Source organism: Mobula hypostoma, chromosome 1, assembly GCF_963921235.1.
Source record: "Mobula hypostoma chromosome 1, sMobHyp1.1, whole genome shotgun sequence".
NCBI classification, from domain to species: domain Eukaryota; kingdom Metazoa; phylum Chordata; class Chondrichthyes; order Myliobatiformes; family Myliobatidae; genus Mobula; species Mobula hypostoma.
In genome coordinates this window covers 138499261-138525002 of record NC_086097.1, presented here as the reverse complement: position 1 = coordinate 138525002, position 25742 = coordinate 138499261, and the positions used below count along the sequence as shown (strand labels likewise).

The 25742-nt window shown below is 38.0% G+C and overlaps 1 protein-coding gene across 1 annotated transcript in view; it reads right to left on the bottom strand.

The window, feature by feature from the left end:
• The window catches only part of LOC134350924 (eukaryotic translation initiation factor 3 subunit E-A), a 211554-nt gene that overhangs the window by 146237 nt on the left and 39575 nt on the right, over positions 1-25742 (bottom strand). The window contains exons 4-5 of the mRNA XM_063056770.1: positions 5166-5208; positions 4360-4464 (exon numbers count right to left, since the gene is read on the bottom strand). Of these exons, the coding sequence (XP_062912840.1) occupies positions 4360-4464; positions 5166-5208 (148 nt within the window). The remainder of the gene's footprint in view (positions 1-4359; positions 4465-5165; positions 5209-25742) is intronic.

Below are 25742 nucleotides of genomic sequence, written 5' to 3'. Positions count from 1 at the left end.
ATTTGAGAAGGAGAAATTAAATTCCAATGTGTCAGTATTTCAGTGGAATAAGGGAAATTACAATGGCATGAGAGGGGAACTGGCCAAGATTGAATGGAAAGAGACACTAGCAGGAAGGACAGCAGAGCAGCAAGGCTGGAGTTTCTGCGAAAAATGAGGGAAGTACAAGACAGATATATTCCAAATAAGAAGAAATTTTCGAATGGAAGGACACTACCATGGCTGACAAGTGAAGTCAGAAACAAAGTAAAAGCAAAAGACAGGGCATACAAGGAAGCCAAAACTAGTGAGAAGATAGAGGATTGGGAAGCTTTTAAAAACTTGCAGAAGGAAACCATAGACCTGTTAGCCTGATATCAGTGGTTGGGAAGTTGTTAAAATCAATTGTTAGGGATGAGATTACAGAATACCTGGAGGTACATGACAAAATATGCCAAAGCCAGCATGGTTTCCTGAAAGAAAAATCCTGCCTGACGAACCTACTGCAATTTTTTGAGGAAATTATAAGCAGGGTAGACAAAGGAGATGCTGTAGATCTGGTGTCATCATCATCTTCTTCATCATCAGGTGCCATGCCCAGTTTGAGCTTTGACTGCCATGGCCCACACACTCCTGTTTCGGGTCAAGTGGATCAATTCATTGGTATTCATTTCCAGTTCTCTGGCTGCTGTCTCCATCATCATTTGTCTTTGTCTTCCTCTTGCTTTCTTCCCTTCAATCTTTCCCATAATTACCGTGCATTCTAACTCCTCTTTCCTAATCACATGTCCAATGAAGTTACGTTGCCTTTTCACAATCTCATACATTATTTCCCTTTTGTGCTTGCTCTGTTCATGAAATCCTCATTAGATATTCTTTTCGTCCATGATATTCTTTGCATCCTCCTCAAAAACCACATTTCTACTGCTACAATTCGTTTCCTCATGTTGCCAGATATTGTCCAACATTCTGAGCCATATAACATAACTGGATAAACATAACATTTCAGTACTCTGAGGCAGGTTGTCATGCCTAGTTTAGTATTGATCAGTATACTCTTCATTCTCATAAAGGTGTCTTTTGCCATCCCTATTCTTCTTTTGATGTCCAAGTCGCACCTGCCATCTGATCTCACCCAGCTTCCTAAGTAGCAAAAGTTCTTTACTTGTTTTATGTCTTCCCCATTTATTCTCAGCCTGCAGATAGGATACTCCTTCATTTTGGATATCACTATGCATTGTCTTTTTGCAATTGATAGATAGACTCACTTTTGCACTTTCTTCAACAATTATATCAATTAAGTTTTGTAGTTCTTCCTCCGTACTTGCAATTAGCACAGTGTCATCTGCCTATCTGAAATTATTGATGTTTTCACTGCCAACTTTGATTCCCAAGATGTCTCTTATTTTTTGTAATATTGTTTCACTGTACACATTAAATAAATCAGGGAAGAAAGCACATCCTTGTCTAACGCCTCTCTTGATTTTCGTAAACTGACTCACTTCTCCATCTATTCTTACAGCAGCAGTTTGTTCCCAGTACAGATTTCTGATTAGGTGGAGGTCTTTCGAATCTACATCTAGAGTTTTCTGTAATATTTCAAATAACTTATTGTGCCTCACTTTATCAAATGCTTTTGTGTAGTTGATAAAACAAACAAACAAATCTTTTTGCACTTGAATAGCTCGTTCTGATAGTATCCTTAACATCATATTGTGTTTCTTGTACCTTTGTCTTTCACAAAACCACATTGTTCCAATTCCCTTTCCGTTTCATTTATCACATTGTCCAATCTTCCTGCTTGATATAAGGTTCTTACATTCCAAGTGGCAATAATTTCCTTTTGCGTTACTTTAAATTTATGAGCAGTAGCTTGACGACGGTCGGGGATCCCCTGCTGGCCAGAATCAACCCTACCGAGCCAAACATCTTCAGAGTTGTCTTGAAGATCCTCTTGACCCTGTTGTTGTGTGATACATTTTGTGAGTTTGACCATAGTTTTCTTAGCAAACTGCAACGGTGGTTTGCTATTGCCTACCATTGGGCGAACTGAAGAAATTGCCATTTCTCTTCCCAAATGTTCATCCGCCAATACTACAGCTGTTGACATTTGAGGTTGTAGCTCATCCGCCTTCTCCGTCATAAGTTCAGTTACTGAACTTGCCGGATCCGCCGTATATGCAGATGTGCTGTACTTGGATTTTCAGAAAGCCTTTGACAAGGTGCTGCACATGAGGCTGCTTAGCGAGATAAGAGCCCGTGGAATTACAGAGGAGTTACTAGCATGGATGGAGCATTGGCTGATCAGCAGAAAACAGAGAGTGGGACTAAAGGGATCCTATTCTGGCTGGCTCCCAGTTACCAGTGGAGTTCCACAGGGGTTGGTGTTGGGACCGCTGCTTTTTACGATGTACGTCAATGGTTTGGACTGTGGGATTAATGGACTTGTGGCTAAATTTGCCGATGATACAAAGATAGGTGGAGGAGCGGGTAGTGTTGAGGAAACAGAGAGACTTAGATAGTTTGGGGGAATGGGCAAAGAAGTGGCAAATGAAATACAATGTTGGGAAGTGTATGGTCATGCACTTCAGTGGAAGAAATAAACCGGCAGACTATTATTTAGACGGGGAGAGAATTCAAAATGCAGAGATGCAAAGAGACTGGGGAGACCTTGTGCAGGATACCCTGAAGGTTAGCTTCCAGGTTGAGTCGTGGTGAAGACAACGAATGCAATGTTGGCATTCATTTCTAGAGGTATAGAATACAAGAGCGGGGATGTGATGTTGAGGCTCTATAAGGCACTCGTGAGACCATCCTTGAGAGTATTGTGTGCAGTTTTGGGATCCTTATTTTAGAAAGGATGTACTGACATTGGAGAGAGTTCAAAGAAGATTCGCAAGATTGATTCCAAGAATGAAAAGGTTACTGTATGAGGAACGTCTGGCAGCTCTTGGCTGTGCTCTCTGGAGTTCAGGAGAATGAGAAGGGATCTCATAGAAACATTCCAAATGTTAAAGGGCCTGAACACATTAGATATGGCAAAGTTATTTCCCATGGTAGGGGAGTTCAGGACAAGAGGGCATGACTTCAGGATTGAAGGACGTCCATTTAGAACAGAGATACATGAAATTACTTTAGTTAGAGGGTGGTAAATCTGTGGAATTTGTTGCCACGAGCAGCTGTGGAGGCCAAGTCATTGGGTGTATTTAAGGCAGAGATAGATAGGTTCTTGATTAGCCAGGGCATCAAAGGGTATGGGGAGAAGGCAGAGGAGTGGGGATGACTAGAAGAATTGGATCAGCCCATGTTTGAATGGTGAAGCCGACTCGATGGGCCAAATGGCCTACTGCTGCTCCCATATCTTATAAGCTACTTTTTATGTACTTCTTTCAAACAACATTTCAGAGGATCTATACTGGGCCCAACACATTGATGCAATCATGAAGGAGGCACCTCAATGGCTCTACATCATTGGGAGTTTGAAGAGATTTGTTATAAAACCAAACACTTGCAAATTTCTATAGATGTATGATGGAGAGTATTCTGTTTGCATTACAACTTAGCATGGAGGTATCAATGAATGCATAGATCGCTCAGAGGGTTGTACATTTAGCCAGCTTCATCATGGCACAACCTCTCCATCATCAAAGACATTTTCCAAAGGCGGTGCCTCAAGGTGACAGCGTCCACCACGAAGGACCCTCGCCATCTAGGACCTGCCTTTTCTCATTACTACCGTTGGGATGGGGACACAAGAGTCGAAAGATGTACACTTAATGATTTAGGAACAGTTACTTCCACTCAGTCATAAGATTTTTAAATGAACCAATGAACACTACACTTTTCTGCATAATTTATTTGTTCTTTAACTTATAATCTTCATGTCTTCAGCTGAACTGCAGCCGCAAAACAACAAACGTTACTACATGCAAATCGGTGATAATAAATCCAATTCTGTTTCTGAAACTGTTGCAAAAGAAAATAAGGCTGGTTAAATTCTCCCCGAACCATTGTCAATTAATCTCATGGCATAGTCAGAAATTATATTGGTTATCAGTGTACTGGCTACACTAACAACAAAATTGTAGACTACGCATATAGCTTTCCAAAAGTGTGGCTGTTGTACAGGCATCCTTAACAGAGGTTCAATAACTCATTATTTTTCATGGTTCTAGATAGTTAAGTAAAAAGGACAGTTCAAGCCTCCAAGTCATATACAACTTGGCTCGGAACACAGGTTGAAGAGGGCTAGAATTAATCAAGTGATATGCATGGTTAGTTGAGAGGTCGATAAATGTATAAAAATGCATCTGAAACACAGAGCTACAATTCTTGGACAATAGAGCACCAAGCTTCACTTCTCTAGGAAATGGTACTCACCAGAACGCGGAAAAAGTAAAGGTATTCTGCTGCACCCGAATAATTACCACACTCGTATTGGAATTTAGCATATCGGTACAAAGTGTCTAAATACTCCTGACGAAACTGCAAAACAAATACACAGCACATAAAAATGAGCTGAAGGAAAGCAAGACCTTCTTACATTAAGACATTACCTTTTTCAGTTAAGGCATTCCCCAGCACTCAACGATTTATGGACACAGCTTCTTACCCTCAGTCATCAGATTTTTGCACAGCCCATGAACACTAGTTCGTCATTCCTTTTGTTTTGCACTGTTAGTTACTTTGGAATTTTATACTAATTTTGGCTTTGCACTGTACTGCTCTTGCCACAAATCTCATGACATAAGTCAGTGATAAGAAAACCTGATTTTGATTATCTTTTTCATTCAGAAGTTAAAGAACATTCTGCATGATATGAATTGTATGAAGTTTGCATATTTAAATATAATAATTTTCCATCAACGTGCTCTCCTCTAATGCAGTGATGGTATTCAAGTGTTAACTTGTTAACAGAATAAATCCAAATTACTGATTTATTTTAACAAGTAATGATGTCATTGGTTAAATAATCATTGACTAGCAGACCAAAAGCAGCACCAGCCTCACTATCCAAACATTTACTGAATCAATCACATTTCAGGGCAAGTGTAATAAAGGTACTAACGCACTGCTTCAACTATTACTCATGATCACTGTCATTCACTCCTAAGCAGCTGGGGTATAATATTATGCCATGGCTAGCTTTAAATATTCACTATAACAAACACATGACCATCACTTACCCCATGCTTTTCTGCTAAATAATCAAACAGCATTCGCCCATCTCTATTTGGGGAGAAAAAAAAGTTTTATTGGAAACACATTACTTCAGCATTAATTCAAGACTGAGAGACACAGTAGGAATCTTGTGACAGTTTAAAAATTTCTATTTTTTTTAAAAAAGCTCAATATTTCATTGAAATCAAGATCAGTATTCTAATCAACAGCTTTTGGAATTGTTTAGCATCATCTTTTGGTGGCTATGCGTTAATGGGAGTTAAGACCAAGATCACCATCAACTCATTGTGTACTTGTTCACATACGTAATCATAACTGGTCAAGGTGAATTAAAAGAGACGAAAGTCATTTTGAATCAGGCTAAATCTTCACTAGGTTCTTAAAAGCTGAAACACAATGGCCTGGTTTTCATTATTGCAGCACATTTGGGTTAATAACGAAAATATGCTTTGGCTGGCAATGTGATAAACTCCAGCCAGTTTTTTTAAAAAATCACTCAATATGTGTAATCATAAAACATGCATGGCTGCAGTCTCCCATCACACTCAAGTGCATTTCGTGCTGAAGGAGCAAATCACAAATTTTTTGAGGCACACCTGGGGGAGGGATTGGCACATCTGTCAGTACAGTGCACTCCCGACCTTGATGCACCTTCCACAGGAACGTGGAATGAACATCATTTTGCATTCCAAATTTTCCATTAAAAGAGAAATAAAGACATCTGTTGGAAAAGTGATGAGGCAACCTCAAGGAATGAGAACAGGACTTCTTCACTTCTTTGCCACATGCTCTCATGGAGATAGAAAAGTTTAAAGCATTGCAATAAACTTCACAGACCATTTTTATTATGGGTTTTTGCTTTGCTAATTTTGACTGAACATTCTACAAAATTTCTCCAGTCACTTGTGCTCAATGGACTATCTAAAAAAAATCAATAGATGGCAACAGGAACAATTTTTCTCTCAAAATATGGACTGAAATATATTTCATTCTTGGAAAGTTCTCACAGTTTTTATTCTCATTTTTTAAAATAACAGAAATCGTTTTTAAAGATTACGTGCTTCCTTTGACCATTTTAGCAGGATACCAACTTTTCTTCAATTGGGAACTTACCCACCATCCCCCTGACACGCCACCCCTCCCCCCACCAAACGGCCACCCGAAAGCTTGTACAACAAGTAATAACACAGATCCCATGCAGCCTACTTCATTGCAGTCAGTTGAAAGGTCATAGAGATAGATAATGTGGAGCAGGAATATCAATGAAGTTTACCCCTCCCCAGCCAGGAGATTTCTCTGCAAACTAAAACAATCCCATGGCTGCTGTGGGTGTAGTGATTTGCACTTATACTCAATATCCAATCACCAGCAACTGCAAGGATAGATCTCTTTTCAAAATTTTACCTGCATCCTAAATGCAATTAACTCAATGCAGCTAAAACATAAATTTACCAATGCAAAAAAAAAACTGGCAGTTCACATCACAAATGCTTCTAATAATTGTTGAGATATTTCATACAGCTTGTTTCAGATGCCACTGTTAATTCTAAGTATCCGGCTTGATTCTCTTGGTATAGTCTGGGCACTGCATTAGCAAGCTGCAACAAAACTCATCACTTGTTTCTCCCGCACACAATTTGTCCACAAGAAGTTAAAATTCGTTTACAGCAGCTGTCAGTTCCAAAGTTCCAGGTGAAAGTAAGATCTCTACAGAGTACCATAACCATAAGTACTCTGTTCCATAAATTTATTTCATAAATGCCCCATGCCAAAAAAAATGAAGAAATCATGTTACTAAGCTATAAGCAACTTCCAAATTTTAATGAGGCACCAAGCTACACTGTTTAGCATATTCCAGCTTTAACGGAGCTACAACTAACAGGGTGTCACAGGGATTAGTGCTGGCCCTTCCAGTTCACAATCTACAGTGGCATGCAAAAGTCTGGGCACCCTGGTCAAAATTTCTGTTACTCTGAATAGCTAAGCGAGTAAAAGATGAACAGATTTCCAAAAGGCATAAAATTAGAGATGACACATTTCTTTAATATTTTAAGCAAGTAAACTTTTTTTAATTTCCATCTTTTACAGTTTCAAAATAACAAAGAAGGGAAAGGGCCCAAAGCAAAAGTTTGGGCACCCTGCAGTCAGTACTTAGTAACACCCTCTTTGGCAAGTATCACAGCTTGTAAACACTTTCTGTAGCCAGCTAAGAGTCCGTCCATTCTTCTTTGGGGAATTTTGCCCATTCTTCCTTGCAAAAGGCTTCTAGTTCTGTGAGATGCACTGCTCTTTTGAGGTCTATCCACAAATTTTCAATGATGTTTAGGTCAGGGGATTGTGAGGGCCATGGCAAAACCTTCAGCTTGCGCCTCTTGAGGTAGTCCACTGTGGATTTTGAGGTGTTTAAGATCATTATCCTGTTGTAGAAGCCATCCTCTTTTCATCTTCAGCTTTTTTTATAGACTATGTGATGTTTGCTTCCAGAATTTGCTGGTATTTAATTGAATTTATTCTTCCCTCTACCAGTAAATGTTCCCCGTGCCACTGGCTGCAACACAAGCCTAAAGCATGATGGACCCACCCCCGTGCTTAACAGTTGGAGAGGTGTTCTTTTCATGAAATTCTGCACCCTTTTTCTCCTTTTTTTCTTTTTCCAATATTTTATTAAATTTCATATACAAAAACACAAATTCATAAGGATACTTATTATAAACCAAAATAAGGTAGCACAAAATACACTATATATAAATCACATTGATACAATCACAGTATCTCATATTCATGATCAATCAAATAAAATACATTGAACTATGAAATACAATAATATGGTTAATTATATTATTAAAAAAATCTACACCCACTTCCAAGACAAAGATGGTTGGTAAAAAAAAACCAAAAGAAAAAAAGAGTACTTCACCATATAGTGTTTTTATAATAATAGTTCAGATCTACATTTTAATAACAATAACAATTCAAAGATTTTCAAAATAGTTCAGTCCCCATAATGTTTGAAAATCTTGATTAGAACCAGAAATCGAACAACGAATCTTCTCTAAATTTAAACGTGACATAACATCGCATAACCATTGAGCATGTGTGGGGGGTGGGCAATCTCCTTCCATTTAAGCAAGATCGCCCTCCTAGCCATAAGAGAAATAAAAGCCAGTACCCGCAAATGAGAGGGCTCCAAAATTATAGCTCTTTCCTCAACAATACCAAATAAGGCAGTCAAAGGACTGGGCTTAAAATTAACTTTTAAAAAGTACAAGTATGGAATACATCTTTCCAATATTTTTCAAGGCTCGAACATGACCAAAACATATGAATTAATGAAGCCTCTCCATTATTACATCTGTCACAATAAGGAGATATAAACGAGAGAGCCTGTCTTTAGACATATGAGCCCTATGTATCACTTTAAATTGTAGGAGGGACTGACGAGTACATAATGATGAAGAATTAACCATTTTGAAAATAGCCCTCCAGGTCTCATCAGATAATGAAGTCTGTAAATCCTTTTCCCAATATGTTTTAATTTTGTCTAAAGGAGCCATTCTCAGTCCCAACAACAGACCATAAATATAAGATATTGAGCATTGTCAAAAGGTTTCAAATTAAAAATTACATCTATTATGTTCTTATCTGGGCTGGTAGGAAATATATGTAGTTTAGATCTTAAAAAATCTCTAATCTGTAGATATCGAAAAAAGTGGGTATTTGATAAATTATATTTCACTGAGAGCTGTTCAAAAGAAAAAAGATCCCCCCTAACAAACAGATCCTGAAATTGTTTAATGCCTAATCTATCCCATTCTCTAAAAAACAGATCGGTCGTAGATGGTTTAAAAAAAAATTAGAAAAAATAGGACTAGAAAGAGAAAATCTCAATAAACTGAAATGTTTTCTAAGCTGTAGCCAGGTCCTCAAAGTGTGTTTCAAACTGTCAGTTAATTTATTTAAAGATTAAGGAAGAAAGGATCTGAGAGGAGAAATGATAGAAAATTTCGTAACAGAGATGGCTTCCAAAGAGACCCATATTGGACAATCCTCACGATTAACATAATATAACCAGAACGTGAGATTTCATATGTTAATTACCCAATAATATAACCTAAAATTGGGTAGAGCAAGGCCTCCGTTCTTTTTAATTTTTTTAAAGGTGCGCTTTATTTAATCGGGGTTTTCTATTCTTCCATATATAGGAAGAAAGAATCGAATCGAAAGAATCAAAAAATAAAACAGGAATAAAAACAGGTAGGGCTTGAAAAAGGTATATAAAATTAGGTAAAATATTCATTTTAATAGAATTAATTCGACCAATCAATGATAAAGAGAGAGGCAACCAATTAGAAAGTGTCTTTTTCACATAATTCATTAAGGTTAGAAAATTTTCTTTGAATAGATCTTTATAAGTCTTAGTGATTGTTACACCCAAATATGCAAATTGTTTTCTTACAATTTTAAAAGGAAGGTTAATATCGAATGGTATCAAATTATTTGAAACAATTCACTCTTATGTAAGTTCAATTTATATGCTGAAAACTGACTAAAATTAGTCAGTAAAAGAAACATAGAGGGTAAAGAAGTTGTAACATTAGATATAAAAAGCAATAGGTCATCAACATAAAACAAAACTTTATGAATAGTACCTTTCCTTAAGATACCGGTGATATTTTTAGACCCTCGAAAGACAATGCTAAAGATTCTAATACCAAATCAAAAAGCCAAGGGCTCAACGGACATCCTTGTCTGGTTCCACGTTAGAGTTTAACTGGTTTGGAAGTCTGAAAGTTAGTAAGGACTCGAGCAGAAGGAGATAAGTAAAGTAATTTAATCCAAAGAATAAAATTGGGCCCAAAATTAAATTTTTCTAAGGTTTTAAACAGGTAATTCCATTCAACTTGGTCAAAAGCCTTCTCTGCATCCAGAGAAATCACACATTCCGGTATTTCCTTGGATGGAGAAAGCATAACATTTAACAATCGTCATACATTAAAATGGGAATATCGATTTTTAATAAATCCTGTCTGATCATCAGATATTATAGGTATAATATTCTCGAGTCTACAGGCCAAAACTTTAGATAGGATCTTAGCATCAACATTGAGTAAAGAGATTGGTCTATTTGAAGAGCATTCAGTGGGATTCTTATTCTCTTTTAAGAATAAGTGAAATGGAAGCTTCATAAAAAGACTGTGGCAACCTACCCACCTTGAAGGAATCAGTATGGGTAGAACATAAATAAGGTATAAGCAATGAAGAAAAAGCCTTATAAAATTCTCCAGAGAATCCGTCAGGTCCTGGAGATTTCCCAGAATGCAATGAACATATAGCCTCAGTAATTTCCTCCTGAGGAACAGGTTGATCCAACTGCTTTCAATTATCAAACGAAAGCCCAGGAATATTTAATTGGTCTAAAAAATTGTTCATTGCTGTATTATCTTTAACAAAATCAAAACTATACAGTTTAGAATAAAATTCTCTAGAAGTGTCATTTATTTCAAAATGGTCAGTTATCAAATCACCATTGGTTTTGCGAATTTCTTAATTTGCCGTTTAGCTATAAATGTCTTCAACTGATTAGCCAATAGTTTACCAGTTTTTTCTCCAGGTATATAGAATTGGCTTCTATCTTTTAAAAGTTGGCTTTCAATTGGATATGTTATTAGAAGTTTATATTTAGTTTTAATTTCAATACATCTTTTGTTTAGTTCAGGGTCTGGTGCCAAAGCATATTTCTGGTCCAATTGTTTTAATTGATTAACTAAGTCAGTTCTCTCTTTATTAGTTTTTTTCTTAATATATGCAGTATAGGAGATAATCTGTCCTCTAATATATGCCTTAAAAGTGTCCCAAATGATGAGACTAGAAGTCTCGTCCAACGCATTTTCTTCAAAAAGGAGTAATTTGATTCTCCAGAAATTTTAGGAAGTCCTTATCAGATAACAAGGTTAAATTAAAATGCCAGGATCTGTTCATATGAGTGAAACCAGGAAGATTTAAAGATAGAAATACAGGAGAATGGTCAGATACAGCTATTTCTTTATATTCAATGGATCGAACTAATGGAATCATTTGACTATCAATAAAAAAAAATCAATCCTGATATAGGAATGATGGACATGAGAGAAGAATGAATACTCCCTTTCTGCCAGGTGAAAAAAAATGCCAGACATCAACAATATCACATTTCATTAGAAAGGATTGAATAAATAAAGCTGATTTATTATGTGTGGCTGATTTAGGAGAAGAATGATCTAATACTGAGTCTAGACAACAATTAAAATCTTCTCCCATCACTAAAGAACAAAGACTCAAATCTGGCACGAATGAAAAGAAACATTCAAAAAATCCTGGATCATCCACATAAGTAAATACAACTAATTTATTATCTAGTTTCCTTGACACTATGACAAATCGCCCATTAGGGTCAGAGACAACTTTATGTTGAACAAAATAAATTGTATTGTCTATAAAAATCGAGACCCCTCGAGATTTTGCTCTGAATGAAGAATGAAATTGTAAACCCCTCCACCAATTAAAACGGCGTGCGTTGTCACAACTATGTACATTAATAAATTGGACAGATATATGGATGGGAGGTGTATGGAGGGATATGGTCCATGTGCAGGTCAGTGGGACTAGGCAGAAAATGGTTCGGCACATCCAAGAAGGGCCAAAAGGCCTGTTTCTGTGCTGTAGTTTTTCTATGGTTTCTAGGTGTTTCTTGTAGGAAAATAATGGGGGCCCTTAACTTTTTAATATAAGCAAAAATCTTATTCCGTTTCACAGGATGATTTAACCCTTTCACATTAAAACTAAGTAAATTAATATTTCAATCCATTTTAAATACTAATTAAAAGAGTTAAAAGATTTGACCATAAATTATTAGAACCAGAGAACGAACCATAAAACAAGGTACTCAAACAGAAAATTTGGATGGTAGCCCAACCCAGCTTCCAGAGAAAAAAGAAACCCCACCCCCTCCCCCTCCCAAACCCTAAAGACAACCCTCCCAAAGAAATCTTGCTGGCAAAACTCCAATCATTCAAGGTTATTATGTTCCTACCAAGAGAAAACAGACAAAATAAACTTAGATCAGAAATCCAAAACATAAGAGGATTCATTTTAACAATTTCAAAACTATATATATATATATAGAAAAACCTCAAAAAAGAGTAAAGTAAAAAAAATCAAAGAAAATATCAAAAAGAAAGATATATAAATGGTCAAAATGTAAGTTTATTAAAATCTTATTCTATCCAACATTAAAAAGATAATTGTTCTTGTAAGAGACATAATGCAATTAATCTTCTACGTTCAAAAACTTCTATACGTGTTCAAACGATCCAAGCCATTTCTGCAAACTATTCTGCTGAACGATTCTAAGACGTGCGGGGAAGCAAAGGGAGGGCTTCAACCCTTTGTTATAAAACAGTGACATAACCTCTTCATACTTGGCACATTCAGCCATAACCTCCGGTGTATAATCTTCCACGAACCTGATCATCTTCATGTTGTAATCGATCATTCCTACTCGACAGGTATGACGGATTAAAAGCTCCTTAAATGAAATTCATGAAAACATAAGATAACCGACCTAGGTTGCTCCCCCCGACTTTGGTTTCGGGTCCAGTGACCGGTGGGCGCAGTCCAACTTGGGCACAGATGGCAATAAATCAGGGAATAGCTGCTTCAGAAAACTTGCAAAGAACTCCGTGGGGTGGGCACCTTCAATTCATCCTTCAAGACCCAGAATACGTAGGTTGTTCTTCTGCTTCTGCTTTCCAGCTTGGTAATCTGCTTTGTTAATTTTTCATTAGATAATGGTAATTTTTGCAGACCTTACTCATGTCTTCTAAGTCCACTTCCAGTATCGACAAAGTTTATTAATTCTCCTTAATTCGCTTATCATGTTCGATTAGAGTTTGTTGAATAGTATCCAACTGGACTTTAAGATGGTTAAATTCCTCAGAAAGTTCTGTTCTTTGCTTTTTAAGGAAATCTCCAATTGATTCCAAAGTGGTTGGAGAATCATCATCTTTTTCTTTTCCAGAGGCTTTAGTCTTTCTCAAAGACATAACAGAGCAATATTGAGATTTATAATAAGGTTTCAAAAAACTGGTAGGAAACAAAAAGATAGATAAGGTAGGAGCAAGTTCAAAAAGATGTTACCCCATCAGCGGCCAGCAGGGCTCTCCCTCTACCAGTGAAATGTTCCCCGTGCCACTGGCTGCAACACAAGCCCAAAGCATGATCGACCCACCCCCATGCTTAACAGTTGGAGAGGTGTTCTTTTCATGAAATACTGCACCCTTTTTTCTCCAAACATACCTTTGCTCATTGCAGCCAGAAAGTTCTATTTTAACTTCATCAGTCCACACTACTTGTTTCCAAAATGCATCAGGCTTATTTAGATGTTCCTTTGCTAATTTCTGATGCTGAATTTTGTGGTGAGGACGCAGGAAAGGTTTTCTTCTGATGACACTTCTATGAAGATCATATTTGTGCAGGTGTCGCTGCACAGTAGAACAGTGTCTGAGAACCACTCCAGAGTCTGCTAAATCTTCCTGAAGGTCTTTTGCAGTCAAACGGGGGTTTTGATTTGCCCTTCTAGCAACCCTACCAGCAGTTCTCTCGGAAAGTTTTCCTGGTCTTCCAGACCTCAACTTGACCTCCACCATTCCTGTTAACTGCCATTTCTTAATTACATTACGAACTGAGGAAACGGCTACCTGAAAACGCTTTGTTATCTTCTTATAGCCTTCTCCTGCTTTGTGGGCATCATTTATTTTAATTTTCAGAGTGCTAGGCAGCTGCTTAGAGGAGCCCATGGCTGCTGATTGTTTGAGGAGTCAGGGTATTTATAAAGCTCTAAAATTTGCATCACCTGGCCTTTCCTAACGATGACTGTGAACAAGCCATAGCCCTAACAAGCTAATTAAGGTCTTGAGACCTTGGTAAAAGTTACCTGAGAGCTCAAATCTCTTGGGGTGCCCCTTTCCTTTCTTTCACTCTAAAATTGTACAAAACAAAAATAATGCACTAATCTTGCTTACAATGTTGAAAAGAATGTTTCATCTTTAACTTTATGACTTTTGGAGATCAGTTCATATTCTACTCACTTAACTATTCACAGTAACAGAAATTTTGACCACAGGTGCCCAAACTTTTGCATGCCACTATTGAAAAGGGTGTCAACTATAATCTGTCCAAGTTTGCTCATGATTCATAGATGGACATCCATACAAGATGGATGCAGAGTACAATAAGGCTTCAGGAGTTAAAATTAGGCTAAGTGCATGGCTGGGGGCATGTCAGGTGCAATACCATGGGGAAGAATGCAAGGTCATACACTTCAGTGAAAGAAACAAGAAAAGTGTTTTTTTTTAAATGAGCAATTGAAGCATTTCGTTCAGAGGGGCTTGTGTATTTTCATATATGGACAATTTAAAGTTAACATGAAGCAATGAGGAAAGCGAGCAGTTTGTTAATTAAAAAGCTGGACTATTTACTTAGAACACAGAACAGCACTACACAAGGAACAGGCTCTTCAGCCCATAATGTTGTACCAAACTAATTAAATTAGTAATCCAATGTCCAAGTAAACTAATCCCTTCTGCCTGCACAATGTCCATATCCTTCCAGTTCCTGCACATTCATGTGCCTCTCAAAGAGCCTCTTGATCACCTCTATTGTATTTGCCTTTACCAGTCTCCCAGAAGCACATTCCAAACACCACCTCTCTGTGTTTATAAAAAAACTTGCCCCATACATTTCCTTTAAACTTACCCCCTCACCTTAATTGCATCCCCTCTGGTATTAAGACATTTCAACCATGCGAAAAAGACACTGGCTGTCTGCTCTCGACGCCTCTCAAACTTATAAACCTCTATCAGGTCTCCACTCGAGAAAACAACCAATGTTTGTCCACCCTCTCCTCATAGCACATCCTCTAATCCAGGCAACATCCTGGTAAACCTCTATTGCTTTTGAGATAAACAAAAGGAAGTATATACTTGCAATAGAGAGAGGACTGTCATTTAAAACAGATTACATACTGGGCCTGTACTCTTGAATGAGAGGTGATTGCAATGAAACTTCAAATTCATACAGCACAGATGCAAAAGGTCAAACAGCCTACTCTGCTTCTATTTCTTTTGCTCTTATATTTTGTACTTAATTCAAATACTTTAAAATGTAATAGCTTTTAAAATATTTTAACAAAAATTTAATACTGTAGTTTTAACAGTAACAATGTGTTCAAATCTTTAACACCAAAATGTTTAAAGTTAAAATGTTAATTAAAAACTGTATCATTCCTTCTTGATTTGCTGTTCAACCATCTTTTAATGTGATTAACTACCCAACCAGCGTAGTGACATCATAACTATAGGATGTCAGAGATCCTTCAAAACTGATGCTGGTAGAGTCGAAGTTCTTTCTGGATAGCCCAAGGAGATCAGCACAAAGGCCAAGCTCTCATTTGGAAAAGTCAAAACAAAAACAGCTTTTACTGCATAGTTTCTGTAAACCACAAATTAAGTCCACTACTTGTTTTCTCTGTCAACATGGACAAGAGAAATGGCAACAGACCAGAATTGATGCCTTTGCAGTTTAGTGTTAGACATGCGAGACAGGCGTACTAGAGAATAGTTACCTCAGTTTTGCTAACAGTTTTATCTTCCTACAGGTCATTAACCAAGAGGGTGACACCAGACCAAAACATCCTCTTTAAACAAGATGGACACAGAGTTTGGCATTAGGTGCCACTTTAAAGAACCAGAAAGATACAGAAATGGTAAGGAAAGAGACTTCAGAGTTTAAGCCCTCAGGAGGTAGAACAAGTAAAAGTGATGGCACACAAGAAGCTGGATTCTTCAAACAAAGAGAAAATCTGCAGATGCTGGAAATCCAAGCAACATGCACAAAATGCTGGAAGAACTCTTCAGGCCAGGCAGCATCTACGGAAAAAAGTACAGTTGACGTTTCGGACTGAGACCCTTTGGCAGACCTGGAGAAAAAAAGATGAGCAGTAGATTTAAAATGTAAGGGGGGGCGGGAAGGGTTTAATCTACTCATCCTTTTTTTCTCCATTCCTGCCAAAGGGTCTCGACCCAAAATGTCAACTGTACTTTTTTTCTGATAGATGTTCCCTGGCCTGCTGAGTTCATCCAGCATTAAACTCTTAAGTAGCTTGCAGAAAGGAAAATTGTTATTAAGCTGAATTAGCAAGTGCTAACCAGTGAGATGATAAAATTTAACACGACAGCATTTTATCTTTCATTCTCAACAGTCTTACGAAATTTACTCAAAGACTGTCTTTCTTTTAAACTTCAAATCTGACTGAAACATTGACTCAATTAAAATCCAACTTCAAATGTTTAATTAGTCTAAGTCCTTCCAAACAAACTCATCTTTCTTTGGGTAATATAGTAGGAAGTTATGTTTCCCTTAACTTGCTCTAATCCACCAGCAACCAGCATGGGTAAGGAATTATGATAATTATAGACAGACATTGTCAGTGCAATAACCCTGGAACAGCATTAAAGTTCAAAGACAGCCTGCTACAGCCTTATGGCACTGCCCTTCTCCTGAAGCACAATTATACAAGGACTTAACTTCAAACACCCAAGCAGCATGGGGCACCTAAATTACCCTTAGATGACAGCAAGAACAACCGGATGAGCACAACTGGTTGTCATACATAAAATACCAGTCACCGTTCTATTCTTTCTTCAAGGGTTTCTCCACACTAAAGAGTCTGATCCATGTGCATCACAGTATGTAATTTATAAATATCTTACAAACATGAAAAGGGAAATGAAGACCACCTGTTCAGCATGTGACTACCATCCCACAAGCTGGACTTGATGAATACATTTTAGTCCAATCCCAGTTACCTTATGATTCCTTTCAAACGTGTTTCTCTGCAATGAAAGCGGGGAGCGGGTGGGCACAAAAGATTTAAATTCAGACAAAACAGATTGATCTCCACTGCACTTTTACGGTTTTTAACTATTTCCCAATGATCCTTTAGATTTGCACAGTTAATAGACCTAAATTATTGTAGAGGCTGTGCAGAATCTAACAGTCACTGGGATTTTTACAAGGTTTCAACTTGCTTGAACTGTGGATGATACAGCAGATCAATGTCTTGTAATTCAATCAATCACATGATCACTGACTTTAAATCAAAGCATTTTGTGCCATATTGATTAGCTTACTTTTTCATCATTTGTAGACCACCTGTATTTTTGTCTACGAATACAGTATTTGTGTTAGACCACCACCATGCCATTGAATTTCTGGCTGCACCACACAGCCACAATGAACCCCTTGATATAATCACTTGGGAAATGAGGAATATCTCACTCATGCATTAGAGAATATAGAATACTTTTATAAGCTACAGCGTAAGTTGTATTAAGGAAGCTGTTATTTTCTTGTGACCTGTGCCTCCAAGGAAACTGTGTGCAAGATGTCTCCAGCGACAGATCACAAAAATACTCATCTTCTTCTGAACTACGATCAATTGCAGCCTGAAAGTTCCCTTTTAAGCATGTACTTTTGAGCTAACTAAATGATCTGGTGTTTTTGTAATCTCCTGGGAGATTCAGCAAGCAAGACCGTTGTGAGTGCAGGTATGACCAGGGAAGCCATTGCTTGGGGGGGGGGGGGGGGTTAATGCCTGTTGGCAAAACACGAATCCGTGGTCAGCTCCATTACTCTACGCCGATTAAAGTATTGAGCAAGATTAAAATCAGGGGACAAGAATGGAAAACGAACAGATGTTGACAGCTGTCTGTCTGTGCCCGACTGGTCTCCCTCTCTACTCGCTACTACCCAAGAATCTTTGCTTCCATGACGCCAAGATCGGGAGAAGTTGCTGCTCTGCAGACATCGGGTTCCTGTTCGGGCTTCACTCACCTCAGCACAGAATGGGCTCCACAGCTGTGGACCTCACTTTCGGGGATTCTGCAGTTCATGTTCCATGTTACACTTTTTTCTAACGATATGCGTGATTTGATCAAGGTGCTTCAGTGCTAAACTGACGCTGCAGCTGTAGCCTGCAACCATTGGCACTCGCCTTGGCTAAGTACCGACTCCACGTCTGTGGACTCATTTTCACAGTCTGTGTGGTTAATATTCTGTGTTACTTGTTTACGTTTTTTTTGTTGTTTGCACTATTTTTTCTCCCCACAGAATGGGTGTTGGACATTCTTTGCTGTGTGCTTTTTTAAAAAAATAGGTTCCATTGCGTTTCATTGTTTTATGACTGCCTGCAAGAAAACAAGTTTCAAGGTTGTATACAGTAAACATACTTTGATAATAAATGTACTTTGAATTTTGAAGGAAAATAAGAATCCAGGTTGCAAGTCAACATTTCATTCTCTTGGTGGAACCAGACACAGTTTCCTAAAATACAAAGCTGTCCAAGATCCACTTGATGCTCATGTGAATCAGCAAACCAGGATTTGCCAGAGAAACCATGCAACAGAACATTTCAAAAAAAAATCACTGAGGGTGGCGAGCTTCCTCTTATAGATACTTAAGAAAACAGAAGCAGAGAAATGGGGAGGTGGGGGGGAAGAAACTTAAGGCCAACAAATAACATTATGGCAATATGAAACAATAAAGAGGACATATTCATAAAAAGAGCCTTGGGCACAAATTTAAGATCAGATCCAATCACAGCTAATATGATCTGAACAGTGAAACAATTATTAATAGGAATATCAGGAAAACATTCATTTCAAAAAATGTAGTTAACAGAGTGTATCACATCCAGTAAGATGCCACAGTTTATCTAGCTATCATTTACTTACATGAAAAGCTTGCACTGAAATCAAAACCCAGGAGGTAAAGTAGAAAACCTGGTAAACTAATTAAAATAGGAGAGAGAACATAAGCTAAACCTGCAAAATTAGAAATATAGTGTGCAGGGGCAGGGAAAGATTGCAACTCACCAACTAACTAGTCACCACCATCCTCTCTCACCTATGTGAATAACCTGCACATTCAAAGTAAGCATTCAGTCTGTCAAATTTACTGACAACGTAAATAAGATCAAGAGTTATACTAAAGATAGCTAAAAAAAAATGAGATGGATTTCAATTTATATGGTAACTTTAGAGGTAAGCTGCAAATTTAATTTAGCTAATGCAAACTAATGCACGCCAGTTAAAAACATGCAACAGTACACTGCAAAAAGGAGCATTAACAACAGATGGCTTACAGCAGACCTGGCTATGAGTAGCCAGTGAAGTTAATAACACCAATGTCTAAAAGATGCAGTTCAAAAAGTAATGCAAATGAGGGACAGCCAGCCACAAAATTGAGGCTCTGTCCTGCAGCATTTATACTAAAGAAGGTTTATCACTACACAGAGATAAAATTTTAAAGTGATCTATCAATATCAATTCTGGACAAATTTATAATATATAGAGATAGCGATATATAGATATGATATATAGAGGAGGCAGAACAAGAACAACTATCAGTCCAAATCCTTGTGAACAATTATCTTTCACAAACCATATTGCCACCTTCTGTACGATTTCTCCTGCCACCCTGCTACACGGGGAGTAATTCCCAGTGTCTAATTAACCTACAAGCAGGTGACTGAGATGTGGAAGGAAACCAGAGTACCCAGATGAAACCCACATGGTCAAGGAAAGACTCTACAAGTAAAACCTTAATTTAAATGCTACCATGACCATATGAAATGGACCAACCTTTCACATCAATAAAACTTGCCCCTTTCATTTCAAAGCTTTGTGTAATAAAGCACATTGCTACACCTGCAATCTACACCCAATGGGTATTTGTGGACCTGCAAAGTAAGATATAATATTCTCACATATCAGACCACAGCCTCGTCTTCTCCAGGGAATTTGGCTAAGTCACAAAACTGTCACTGTCAGGAACATTTTACTCTTCAAAGACTTGACTAAGTAAATCCAGAACTTGCAGCAGAGGTTGTAAAGGAAGCTGCAGTTAACTCTTTCAAGCCTTCAATTTTGTGTCCTAAATGGCTCTTACAGGAAGCACTAAATTCAGATTTCAAACTGAAGACACAAGTGAAGAATACTTCTGATGCAGAACTGGAATATGTTGGTGAACAGCTTGTAATGTCATTATTCCGTGTTTTTGGAAGTAATATCTAATGAACCAAATAACCTGCAGGAGGTTTCATGGTACATCTGGAATCTTACATGTCTGATTTGAAAACAAATCAACAAACAGCCTCACTATTAAGTTTTCCTTTAAAGCAGTTACAAAGAGTTGCATGCTCCAGCACACCATTCTTTAAAGGCTGAAGTGAGTACTTAGCACATCAGCAGGGGATCAGCCTGGAGGAGCTGCCAAATCAAGCCACGCGAGGGAGCTTACTATCAGTCAAGGTGGAGTCACAAACTGAAGCTGCAGGCATAAATCATGCTGTTCTAACAGGATATGTTAAACTCTACTTATTCAGTGTCAAACTCATTAACTGCTCAAAACCAATTTCACTTCTATTCAATGCCTGAGAACAGCATGCCTTAACTTCAGCCCAACTATCAGACCTATTTTTTGTAAGATGTAGACAACGCAAAGGTTCAGTTTTGCATTCCTTCCTCTATTCTGTTACGGTCGGTCGATTTCGTATCCATATGCACGCCAAAACAGCTATGCTCTCATGAGACCCAATCTCAAGCACCCCATGCTACAAATCAATATAGGACCAGCTGCAATCTAGTAGTCTAAAGCCCTGGGCTAATGATCTAAAGACACATGTTCCAATCCCACAAAGCTGGATAATTAAATTTACGTGATTAAATAATTTTGAAATTAAAAAGATGAAGTAAGTAATTACAGAACAAGAATCTACCAGTGTCCTAAAAACCATATGGCTCACTAACATGTTTCAGAGATCCTAGACACCACTGGAAAACATTCCTGGAGAGAAACAGAACGCAGAGCTCACATTCCATATCAGGTCCACCTGATGTATCTCCCTCTGGCTTGACTGGGTTTCCCTGAAACACAAGAGCTACACGTTTCCATTAAAGGTCAAGGCACCATTATTTAGAAACATCGAAAATCTGCAGCACAATACAGGCCCTTCGGCCCACAATGCTGTGCCGAACACGTGCTTACTTTGGAAATTACCTAGGGTTACCCATAGCCCTCCATTTTTATAAGCTCCATGTACCCATCCAGGAGTCTATCATACTATTCCACGCACTCACCACTCTCTGCGTAAAAAACTTACCCGACTTCTCCTCTATACCTACTTCCAAGCACCTTAAAACTGTGCCCTCTCGTGTTAGCCATTTCAGCCCTGGGAAAAAGCCTCTGACTATCCACATAATCAATGCCTCTCATCATCTTATACACATATTTGGTGATAATGGAGATAAAAAGAAATAACTTCATGCCAGAAAAAAATGTACGAGCATTTGGACAATGTGGACCTTAAATTGCTCTAATTGTTAGTACATAATTCAAAAGTATTTAAAGGTTTGTCTGCTGAGAGGAGGCTTGTTTAATGTGAGCTTGACAAGCTCGGGCTCCATCCCACTGAATTGACTGTTCCACATGTGAATTATGTTAATTTAATTGTAAAGCAATGAATCTTTTAAAATCAATGTGAGATTTTGGTTACATCAGATGCTCAGGTTGCTTTTGATTTTCCAGGAATCCTAAAGAGCTGTAGAATGATTGCAAACAAATTTTGCTGTCAACACTGGTCACAATTCCCAGAATCTTCAGTAAGAAAATTATCTAGTTATTAGATGATAGCAATCCCAATGAAAAATAATCTTTTTTACAAATGTTAATATTTATATCTTCATTTATTTAAGTTAACAAAGATCTAGTATGTGATTATACACCTTTAAAAAATGCTGAACTGGAGGCTGTCAGAAGGTATGACCATTTCTCATGTTTCATGTTTTCTTACAACAGGGAAGGCGCCTTTGCCCCATTGAGCCTGTGCCAGCTCTTACAGCAATTCCGTCACTCGTTTCTCAGCAACCCACACTCTCACACATGCCCATTATCACCCTGCTGATTCTCCTGCCACACACCTACACAAATCATTCAGCCCATGCACTACCTGGCAAACCCTGCTTGTGAGCCTGTCCTCTGCAGATGCTCCCACACTGATAAAAAGGTGATGTCATCCACACATGACCTCAGCACAGTGCAGACTACCAAGACAATACATGACGCCTGGGCAAATAGAGTGGATACTTGGTGCCAAGTTACGAGATTCAGGGAGCAAAGTGCGCACAGCCATTGCTGGGAATTAAAGCACTCTCACCACTTGGATCCTGTAATGGTGTCATCAGCTCCTATTAGATAGATACAATGGAAGCGGATGTCTGCCCTGCTGTTTGGCAGCACTGCTCTCCTAGCCTAAAGATTTTTCCATGTCAATAAGCTTAATGATGGTTGCTAGCCATTGAGCTTTTTGACTCTCAGGGTTGAGGAGAGTTGTGCAGCCAAACAAAGAGACTAGGAGATAGCAGCTTCCTTCACAGTCAAACCACCCACCTCCCAATGGCCCACATACACTGTACTAGCTAAGGTACAGACCTCACTCTCAGAGCTTAGCATCAAGAGCCACATCACCCACCCTCAGACTGTTCAACACCAGTCCCCTTCCCCCGCCCCACCCATAATCCACACCTTAATTAATGTAGGGCTACCATCAGAGCACTAAGCCTCAACCTGGTTCCTGAAACAGCAGCCGTCAGCAGCGGGGAGGGCAGGGGTTCACGTCTGCCCTATCACTAAAGTGTTTCCACAACCTATGGATTCACTTTCAAGGACTGGTAATCTTATGTTCAATGTTTATTGCTGATTTTTTTTTTCTTTTGTATTTACACAGTTGTCACCTTTTGCACATTGGTTGTTTCAGCTATTCTATTATGTTTCTTAGATTTACTGAGTATACCTGCCAGAAAACAAATCTCAGGGTGAACATTGACGCACTCTGATAACAAATTTACTTTAAGTTTTGAACAAATTCCACTAAGGTAACTTAGTGTAATCTCCACCAACAAGCAGCTGGGACAACAGGAAGGTATCCAATTCCTCTAGACACAGAAGACTTCCCAGACATTATCACTCAGGGCTACCTTCAGTTACATCTGAATAAGACTTGTGGATCTTGTGCCCTTCATTTCAAGTTATGTTTTAGCTCCAATTGTGGTTAATCAAACAGAAAACATTCTAGTCCTCCCACTGCCCATGTCTGATGTGGATTTGTCAAATCTACCAACGGCAAGGTCCAGTCTGCGCTCCACCTTTGATCTGCTTACATACTACCATAGCCTCTCATTTGATCCCCTAAAATACAAGCTGTCAGTATCTCTTGGAGCCATGATTTCAATAAAAAATAAAGGTTAATGCATCTACTTTGAAGTCAATTTCAAAAATTATTGATCCATTTTGTTTATACCAGTCACTCACAAGTAAAAATTATTAATGTTCATAATCGGAAACATCAATTAACAGGGATCTTACTGAACAAGATTTTGAAGGTTACTGATGAAAATTAATAAAAATATTTTAACAAAATGCACCACTTTTAAATTTGGAAATAAAAATCATGTACTTCTGCAATATCTTTCGCAACCTTAGAACATCTCAGCCAAGTAAGTACTTTTCAACTGAAGTCTTTATTGTAAAATAGGAAACTTGGTTCTCAACTTGCACAGATCAAACTCCCGTAAACAACTAGAAGATATCAATCAATCTGTTTAATATGTTGACCAAGGCAAAAACATTGGCCAGGAGGCCTAGGAATTTTTTTCCCCAGTTCTTCAAAGTAGTGATACATCCATCAAGAGAGCAGATGGGCCTCAGTGTAACCTTTTTCTGTAAAAAAAAAGGGCAATTCTAATAATGCAGCATTCTCATAGTATTGTTCTGGAGAGTCAATCGAGATTTGTGTACTCAGAATCTCTATGTTGGATGTTAAACCAGTAACCTACTGATTTAAGTATATTATTCATTGAATCACAGCAATTAAATAAACTAGATTTTATACATATCACATAAAATAAACTTAAATTAAGATAGATGCTGCTGAAGAGCATACACACAACCACTTAAGAAGTTTACTCTAGACCCCTCCCAGATTCTAACAGCCTGTAAAAAAAAGATAAAGTTTCTGCCCCACTCACTTAACAAAATTATTCTGGTGAACAGAATGAAAAATTACAACAAACCTCCCTGAAATAATCAGAATTAGACAGCTCATTTATTTATTCGAAGTTATCATGGAAACTAACTGAAGAGAACTGAAAGAGGCCCTTCTGCATCAGTCTTACTCTCCCAGCTCCATCTTCAAGGCCATGAAATTTTCTCCTCTTCAAGTTTACATCCTAAATCCTTTTTTCAAAGTTACTGAAACGTTTTCCCATTTCCATTTCAGGAACTGCATTTACAGTCAGAACAAAGGTAAAACCTCATTTGTTTTGTCAGTTATATTAGAATTTTTACCTTTACAAATCTTTTATGGCAAGATGAACAAGAAGGGAGTGATTATCACAGCTTGTCCTCAGATATCATGAAGCTTAGGGGATTGAATTTCAAATGTTGGTAATACAGTACTGCAGCTGTAGATCTGTGGTTGTCACTTCAAGGAATTGGGAGAAACATTTTGACATTTTATAGTCAGGGTGTCTAAAGTGCTTTCTATTTGCATAATACCAGCAATAATAGCTAGTACCTTAAACAGTAAGCCTGTCAAATTGAAAATCATCCAGTTTAGTTCAGTCAGCTTATGAATCACAATTCCTGAAAACATGTTGTAAAAACCAAAGCACTGAATAATTTACTTGACAAACCTGTAGGTTCCCTCGCATTGTTTTACTTAATTGCAAAATACCATATAGAGCTATGCAGTGCACAGTAAGATAGTGAACATCCAGCAGCATGCCGATGTCCCTTACCTCAGGCATATTTTGCGCTACTCCACTTGCCAATTACCAATCTTCAGTAATATCTCTTCTCCCCGCCATCAAGCAAATAGTTAAACAACCTTACTCATGAAACAATGATTGTTTTACACTGCCAATACTTTTTAAAATCATACACACAAACAACTGAGTTCCCTTTAAGATGTCCAAATACTTTCAAAGCCCTTTGATTGCCCCTTACTCAATGGAATGAAGAATGACCACCATGATCTGCAAATCAATCTTCTCATCAACTCGAACCCCAGAAGTATTCAGCCTTGACGCAACTGGTCATGCAGTTACTGCTCATTTCCAACCACATTAGAACAAGACACCATTTGTATTGCCGAAACCTAATGGGACTTTCGCAGTGACAACAAATACAGGGATTGCAATGATGAGCAATGTGTATTAGTGACTTAAAGGAAGGAAATAAATATATGCTGGCCAGATTTGTGGATGACACCAAAATTGTGGGAATGCAAGATGCATGCAATTTACAGACATGTATTGATGGGGTAAGTAATTGGAAAACAAAATTAGCAAATGGGGTATAATGTGAAAAAATGAGGTTGTTTATTTTGGAAGGAAGAACAGAATATTAATCAAATTGTGAAGAACTGC